Raw genomic sequence first — 8849 nt, forward strand, 5'->3', positions numbered from 1 at the left:
TTTCTCAACACAATGTATTGAAGAGACTGTCTTCAGTTTTCCTATGTTCTCAAAGTGTTTTTGTTTAACATTGGAGCCAATTACATTAATAGCAGAAGAGAAACATGGGATTAAGTACTTTATACTTTTAACAATACATCTTTAAGAGTTTCTATTGATCAACTGAGGAACTGGGACACTCAGGACCTTAAGGCAGGTTAAGCATCTCCTAAGAAGGTTTGACATGAAACTATTCAAAAGCATTTCACAAAGCCTTAGAATTGATTTGGGAGTCAGAAATGTTTCATTAAATAGGTGGTGTCACTTAATAAGGAAGAAAGATACACACAGTTATTTAAGAAATGTAAACAATGAAAATTGCATGGACCATTCTACCATGGTCTTATTCTATTTTGTAATTAATCAAAATCCACATATATTTCTTGAGAACCTTTTAAGTACTTGATACAGATCAATAGTCTCTTGATTTTCAAGGACAACAGCCAATCAATACAAAATTGGCAAACTGCTTGAGAAAAAAATCAATTTCTGGTGGTAATGTGACCATATTTCTTAGTTGTTAGTTCCAAGGTCTGTATTTTTGCTTGGTTCACCCACTTACCAATTATGAATCATGTTTGGAATACCATAAGTGCCTTTAAGGAATATTTACTGGAGTTGAATCACACTATACACATTATGAAATGTGCCGTAAAAAAATATGTAATCTTTCTGCCTTCAATGAGATTTTAGTGTAGATGAAATGCAAAATTATAGATATATGTATATTAAAAATTCTAACCACCTAAGGTAAGAATTCTGGGGAGATGGCAATCTGATCACATGTTTTTTGCTTCTGCTTCCCTCAAGTTCCTGCTGGGATGAGTCTACTCATAAGTTAAAGCTTATTCATGTGTGTGTCTTTGGGGTGGGAGGGGTTAGGAAAGTGGTGTAAATATGACAATGTTTCATTGTAGAACTCTGAAGATACATCTGGTATCTTCAGGCTTCCCCGATGACCTTTCAGAAAACCAGACTAAGAGGAGAAGGCACCCTCTTTGTAGCATTTCAATATCCAGGAGGGAAGAGACCATTCTCTCTAAAGTAGCCTGGAGTAAGAAGCCCTGATTCCAAGGATCTCTGAGAAGTCAAACATCAGAGTGCAGGGACTGTCTAAATCTGTGGGGATTAACCCTTTCTTCCTGCTCACTACCATATCCCTGAGACACTCTGATAACCCCATGGATGTCATCACCCCTGAGGTGGACTGCTGGTATAAACTGATCCCCTTCCAATGGGGCAAAAAATGACAGCTACTCAAAACTCACACGCGAAGAAAACTGAAATAATGGACTCCTCAGCACCAACCAGTCCAGTTGTTTTAGCAGTGGCTAATCATTAATAAACTTCTTACCTCACTGATCTGCAAAGCCACCATGGCCTGACAGGCTCCAACAACCTTACATGCAAAGGTTCTGAAAACTATTTCTACACTTGCTGAAAGGAGTGGACATGTGATTTATGGGTCAGTTAAGGAGACTTAGTAGTTCAAAGGAGAGGAACCAGGAGGGTGATACGGAAGGTGCAACATATGGAAAATTTCCTTCCATTTAAAAATTAAATCAGAAAATTTTCCAGAATGATAGAAATGAACTATCTAAGAAACAATGAATGGTGAGCAAAGTTTGGATCCTTTGTTTAGTTATCCTCATTTCTTCTGCATTTTCATTGCTCTTACATTAAACCAGGCTATTATAAGCTGTCACTAGATTGCTTCTTCAGTCACCTCCTAACTGTCCTTTACACTCTCCTTCACTTTGACTAGACTCATCTTTTTGAAAGGACGTCTTGATGCTACTTCCCTTGCTCACCTAAAGCCCTTCAGCATTCTCAGTTTTCTTAGGTTAAATCTTCAATGTGCTCTGTGAAGATTTTGCATGGTATGGCTTCATCTTACCTACCCAGCTTTATTGCGTACCACTTTTGCCTTTATTCACAGCATGTGCTTTCTTACAACGGGAATTTTGTACACACTGAACTTGTTCCTAAAATATTTCGTTTCCCCTTCTTCACTTGGCTGAATTATTATTCATTCACTTTGAAGGCAGATGCTTAAATAAGATTTCTCTCAGGAAGAATAATGAGACAAAGGTATACATTACTGAATAAGTAAGAAGATGGCCTACCAAAGGAGGAGGCAACAATGACAAGAGCAGATATTGCCTACAAATTAATAGCAGGGCTCAGATTCAGATGAGAAATAAATCATCAGATTATCTATTAGAGTCTTAAATACATGCATTCATTCTCTTGCACTCTTTGGGACTACCACATAGAGTCTATGTCATAGACTGAAATATAGGATAGTTGATCATGTGTAGAACAGGTTTTCTGTAGAAACAGTTACTGTAAGTTTAGTGAGAGTATCATGACTTGGGGAAACTCATACTAGATTTAAAAAGGAAAGGTCTATTGGTATATTTGTTTCTATTGCTGTGAAACAAATTGCCATAAACTCAGTGGTTTAAAACAGCACCCATTGATTTTATCACGTTGTTCTGTAGCTGAGAAGCCCAGGAATGGCTTAACTAGATTCCCTGCTCCAAGGTCTCACAAGACTAAAATCAACATGTCATCTAGGGCTGCAGTCTCATCTGAGAATCTACTTCCCACTACCAATGGCGGTTGATACCATTCAGTTCTTTACAGCTGTTGGACTGGAGGCTTTGGTTTCTTGATACTGCTGTCCAGGTGTCACCCTCAATTGCTTACCACAGGGCCCTCTGCTTAGGCCAGGTTATTCTTCAAAGTCAGCATAGGAGAGAGTCTCTCAGCTACTGATTGAAGGAGACTAAGAAGATGGAAACTAAATATGATGAGGAATCTTGGATTGGATTCTGGAAAAGCAAAAGTCCATTAGTGGGAGAACAAGGAAAACCTGAATAAAGTCGGAAGTTTGGTTAATAGTATAGTACTGCCCAGCGGGCATGGCTCAGTGGTTGAGCATCGACCTATGAACCAGGAGGTCACAGTTTGATTCCTGGTCAGGGCATATGCCAGGGTTGTGGGCTCTATCCCCAGTGTGGGGTGTGCAGGAGGCAGCCAATCAATTATTCTCTCTCACCATTGATGTTTCTATCTCTCTCTCCCTCCCCCTTCATCTCTGAAATCAATACAAATATATTTTAAAGAAAGAGACCCCCATCTCCAAACTCTTTGGGAACCCTGATTGAGTTCAGGACCTTGCTTTCATTGTTGAAAATGAGCCCTAATGTTACTTTGCACACAATCCCTACCTCATGCCCCACCCCACAGAGTCCACAGGAACCTATGATCCAACTCTCAACATGAACCTCAGTCTTGAACTTACATGGAAAATCCTTTCCTGAACCTGTGGGAGGCACCTGTCCTAACCCCCTGCTTTAAGTTCAGACCTCATCCTATACAGGCACCTATGGCCTCACCTGGAATAGGACCCTCTGCCCAGACACTGTATAGGTCTTGCTGACCTAATCCTGTGTTGGCTCCATGGCCCTGGCCCTCTACAGAAAGCCTTGCCTATAACAGTGCTGGAGCCTATAACCGGATTCTGCAGAAAACCTTTCCCTGACTTCCAACAGAAATCCTTAATTTGACTGTTTTCAGGAATCTCTGACCTGATATTTTATAGGAACCCCAAAGCTTGGCCTCTGGATACACTCTCCTGACCCTGTATAGGAGCCCTGATGTGACTCTCTCTGACAGCCTTGTTCTGGAAGCCTTGCCCTCACCTTGTACAGGAGCCACTGTCCTGACTGTGGCTAGTGGCTACCACATGAAACAGAGTAGCTCTGGGGAGTCTACAGAATCCTGAAGCAGACACTGCTATAGGCTCATCAACCCTGTCCCCCTTTCTTCCTGACTCACTCACTTTCCCAGCCTCCCTTACAATGACAGGTGGACATGTGACAGTTCTGATCAATGGAGTGAGCAGAGTGACATACACGACTTCCAGGCCTGGCCCATAGGAACCTCTCATGGGCCCTGGCTGGTGTGATCAGTGGTTAGAGCATGGGCCTGTGCACCAAAGGGTCTCAGGTTCAATCCCCAGTCAAGGGCATGCACCTGGGTTTAGGTTCGATCCTCAGCCCCATTCAGGGCACATGCAGGCAGCTGCTGAACTGGCTTTTCTGGCAGGGTTCCATGCTATTGATGTTGCCATGGAAACCCTTAGCTAGGGTAGAACCCCACAAAGAGTCCATCTTGGAGATGGCCAGAAGCCTTCACGAGGCTATGTGGACCACGTTCCCTACATATGTGCAGGTCTGGGAATGTACATCCCCAGCCTGCCACATCGGGAATGAATGTTGTAAGTAGGTGGGGGTGGCCCTAGTTGTTGAGTGGCCCATGGGGCTCCACACAGTTATGCTCAAAGCCCATTGGGAAATGGCTGCAGGTGACTGCAGCTGCCAGGGTGACCAGTGGGGCTCAGATCCAGGAGTCCCTCAGGGCCAGCAGCTGTTCTGGCAACCTATGGGAAGGTGGGAAGGTAGGAAGGGGGGAAGGTTGGCCACCATGCTGGGGCTGTTGGGCACCACTGCACCCTGAAAGCAGGATGGCGTCAAACCTTCTGTCCTCTTCTTTCTTCCTTCCCATACCCACCCCCATAACAGGTCTCCAGATGAACCCATGTCTCAGCTATATGGAGGGGACCCCAGGGGGCTCACCATACACCAGCTGGGCCTATGGCAACACTGGGGTCTACCCTCCTTCCACTGTGTGCCCCACCTGGGAGGACGCCCCGCCTCAGGTCTCAGAAGATTCCTATGCGAGAGGCACCTTCGTAGAGACCTTAACGACACAGCAACCGAGTCCGGACCTGTTGTCACTGGGACCTGCGGTGCCTTCCTCCATCCCTGTCCCCAGCAGTGCCTCCGGGGCCCCCGACTTTCCTAGGACCTTCTTTCCTCCCACCAGAAGCCCCCCCAATCCAGTGGCCTATTCCTTCCCCAATCTTCATGGAACCCTGCCCCTGACCACCTATGGTGAGGTTCCCCAAAAGGGACAAGGAGGTTGAGGTGGTGGGTGGGGGAGTCCAAGGCAAAGTTGGGCTGAGCCTGGTCCCTTTTCCCCCCTGTCCACCTCTCCAGAGGCCAGGGAGTGTGAGTACTGCAGAGTGACAGCCACTCCGCTGTGGTACGTGTGCAGTGCAGATGGTCAGATGATGAATAGGCAGAACACGCCCAAAAATCGCGCGGTAAGACCCCAGGCCTGCCTCCCCTCACCCAGGTACTGCTGTTTCCACTCTGTGCAGGATCTCTGTCCTCACACTCTATGAGAACCCAGATCTCCTCTCCCTGCCCCATCCACTCAGGGACCCAGCTCTGTACAGGAGTGTCTACCCTCAGCCCACCCTCAGGCTGCAAGCAGGCACGCCGTCCACTCCCTGCCCAGCAGTCTTCATACTTGGCTGCACACTGGGGTCACCGTGGGGCCCTCCCTAGATGTGTTGATTTACTTGGTCTGGGGCGCTGCCTGGGCATCAGGATTGGTTCCGACTCCCCAAGTGAGTCCAATGTCCGCCAATGTTGAGAACCACTGATGTAGTCCCCCACACCATCTGGAAAGCCCCGGGACAGGAGGCCTTGTCCTCGCCCCTTAGAGAACCCTCAGTCTACGCCTTGTCCAGGAAGCCCTGCCTTCATCCTGACCCTCACCTCCTGGGTCCCCCACCCACCCACCCCCAGTGCACTGACCCTCACATTCTTGCTGCCCCCAGAAGGTCAGCAAGTGGGCAGGTGCCCAGTGCACCAACTGCCAGACAACCACCACGACAGTGTGGCGGATGAATGCCAATGGAGACCCTTTGTGCAATCCCTGCGGACTCTATTACAAGCGACACCAGGTGTGCCCTGCCTCTTGGAGCCTCCCCCTGCTCCCCTAGCCCACTAACCCTCCCTTCCTTCTCCTTTTCCTTTCCTGTATTCTTCCTATCACCCTTCCCTCTCTTCTTCATTCCCTTCCTCTCTTCTCCCTGTTATTCTCCTCCCTCCTCCTTCCCCATCCTCCCTCTCTCCTCTGTACCTCCATCTCCTCCCTGCATTTCTTTCCCCTCCTGCTCCCTTCTCTCTCCTCCATTTCTCATCTCCTTCCTCCTCCCCTCCAGCCATCAGCTAGTACTATAGGTAGAGGCTCCCCCAGCCTTTCCCCAGCTTAGGGCCTCACAAGCTCATGATTCCTTAGGGCATTATCTGTGCCACAGCTGGGGCCTGCTCCCCTAGTCCTGAGCCAGTTCCCTACTCTTAAGGAGTGGGGTGGAAAGGGTGGAGACACAGAAGCAAGAGTCTGAGGTTGGGGACCACTCATGGCCTCCCTTTTGTCAGGTGAACCGACCAGCAATCTTGTGGAATGATGTTGTAAAGACTAGAAAGCGCAAGGCATCACAGAAAAAGAAGAAGCCAGCGTCGAGTCTGGGAGGCGCAGGACCAGCTGATGGGCCAGCTGGTGGCTTCACGGTGGTGGCTGGGGGCAGCGATGGTGGGAATTCTGGGGAAGTGGCCTCAGACTTGGCATTGGGCCCGCCTGGCACTGCCCATCTCTACCAAGGCCTGGGCCCCGTGGTGCTGTCAGAGCCTGTCAGCCCCCTCATGCCTTTCCCCGGGCCCCTGTTGGGTTCACCCACAGGCTCCTTCCCCACAGGCCCCATGCCTCCCACCACCAGCACTGTGGAGGCGCCACTCAGCTCATGAGGACACAGAGCATGGCCTCAGAGCAGGGGTGGGGTTCCTCTCCACGTGGAGCCAGCAGTCCCTCTACAACCCAACCCTCTGAATCCCCAATGCCCCTTGGTCTGGACCATCAATGACTTGTGAAATAAAGCACCAAAAGTGTACATGCACACGTCATGGGCAGAGACAGTGTGTGGTGGCCGAGTACTGTGTACGGTGGTGACCATGGGGGTGAGGTTGTGAGAGATGGTGTGCCTGACACCAGGCGACTGTGAGGAATGGGCACAAGTGACTGTGTGAGAGGACGTGGGGGTATGTGTGTAACGGGGTGTGCTGAGGCAACATGGGAGGTTGTGCTCATGTGACTGTGCACCACGCAGGGTGGTTCTGAGACGGTGTACCAGGCTCAGCATGTGTACCAGGCTCAGCATTGGATAAACAAACATTTCTGGAATGCTGAGCAGGGACTGTGTAGATGGTATGTGGAGACCTAGCAGCATGTCAGGAGAGCTTTGTGGGTCTGGTAAGGGCAGTGCTTGTGCGACAGCATGTGTATGTGAGCGTATCCCATGTCATGTGCCCTGTCACGGTGCCTCTGAGTGGCTGACAGCGTGAGCAGCTCTGTACACGTGTTTGTGGAGGCATCAATACATATAGTTTCAGTCTGTAAGTTAGGGACCCACCTCCAAGGGACAGAAGACATGTTTAGCACAGGAATGGGAGGAAAGAGGGGCTAGAATGGCAGCCAGCAAGAAGGGAAGAAGGCCAGTCTGAGACCCTGGGGTTGTCCATGGGCCCTCAGACCTGGCATTGGGCTCGCCTGTCCATTGGCCTCATCTCTTCTCTCTCTCAGCCCAGCTCGGCCTGCAGCCCTGTGGGAAATGGTAGAGGAGGAGGGGGAAGATTAGGAGACAAAATAATCTCCAGGGGGGACATTTAGACCCCACAGGTGGGGGGCTCCCCACAGTGCCAACTCCCTCCCCAACACACCTACCCACCTGGGTGAACTGCTCCCCCTAAAGTGGAATCTGTTCTCCCATGGAACAAGCCCTCACATCGGACATGCACGGAGTCAGGTGACATCCCAACCCAGACAGGTTAAGTGGCTCTCCCGGGGCCACACAGCTGGTGGCACAGGGCTGAGCCAGGCTCCGGGGCTCAGCCTCCACACCGCCCAGAGGCTCCTAACCGCAAGCAGCACCGTCTCCTGGGTGCTCACTGTGCTCCACAACAGCTGGAAGGCTCAGCTGCTTTCGTTCATGAACACCTGAAAAAACACTCGAGTCCGGCCAGTGTGGCTCAGTGGTTGAGCATCATCAGAACAGCATCCCTTTAGCTAATCAGCACACTGGCCCACTGCAGAATCACAATAGTCCCTGCTCATTACAGGGATTGTCCCAAACTTCCCTGGCCATTCCAAAGAACCCCAGCCTCCTCATCCTGTGGGAGTCCCTGTCCTCGTCTTGAACAGAAACCTCTTTTGGAACCTGTGCTGGAAAGGCCCCTGGACCCTCCGTGTTCAGGAGCCCCGGATCCTCAACCCCTGTAAGAACGGCAGCCCTAGCCTGGTTCAGGAACCTCTGTGATGCAGGAGCTCTAAGGGCATCCTTTCTCTAATCAACAGGAAACCCATCCTGACCCTGAACAGGATCACTGGTCCTCACCTTATACAGGAGGCACCCCTGTCCTGCCACCACAGCATAGGCACATCTGCCTGCCCTGGGTAGAAACCTCTGAATCCCCCTGTAAGGAAGCACCTGCCCCACCCCCACCCACTCCTTATATTATAGAAACGCCTGGCCTGACCCTCTTCATGGGACTCCATCTCTCTACAGGAATCCTGCCTTGACCTTGGGTGGGACACCTCTGTCCTCACACTGCACCGCAGCCTGCCGTCCAGGTAGCATTTTAGAACCACTTCACTCACCTTAAAATCTAGTTCAGAAACCACCTACCTGACTCTGTCTGCAGAGATTCTCTCGTCATTGATGTTTCTATCCCTCTCCCTTCCTCTCTGAAATCATTTAAAAAATAGTATCATACCAATGTTAAATTTTTAGTTTTGATGAATGTGTTAGGTATAACCTAATGTTATGATCATTAAGAACTCCCTGTATGATCTTTACAACTTTTCTGTAAGTCTAAAATTATTTCAAATCAAAA

At 49.4% G+C, this 8849-nt stretch overlaps 1 protein-coding gene across 1 annotated transcript; it reads left to right on the plus strand.

Moving 5' to 3' along the window:
- The first annotated feature begins 5543 nt into the window (after nt 1-5543).
- On the plus strand, nt 5544-6831 carry LOC129150004 (erythroid transcription factor-like). Its single transcript, XM_054720096.1, has 3 exons — nt 5544-5561; nt 5738-5863; nt 6342-6831. Exons 1-3 carry the CDS (start codon nt 5544-5546, stop codon nt 6705-6707), a joined length of 510 nt encoding a protein of 169 aa, XP_054576071.1. The 3' UTR covers nt 6708-6831.
- The last annotated feature ends 2018 nt before the right edge of the window (nt 6832-8849 follow it).

The sequence above is a fragment of the Eptesicus fuscus genome, chromosome 1, assembly GCF_027574615.1.
Source record: "Eptesicus fuscus isolate TK198812 chromosome 1, DD_ASM_mEF_20220401, whole genome shotgun sequence".
NCBI lineage: Eukaryota > Metazoa > Chordata > Mammalia > Chiroptera > Vespertilionidae > Eptesicus > Eptesicus fuscus.

What these genes read in the sequence shown, in the direction of transcription:
- LOC129150004 (XM_054720096.1), top strand. An exon ending in TCTATTACAAGCGACACCAG is followed by an intron (nt 5,864 to 6,341) that starts GTGTGCCCTGCC and finishes CCCTTTTGTCAG; the next exon opens with GTGAACCGACCAGCAATCTT.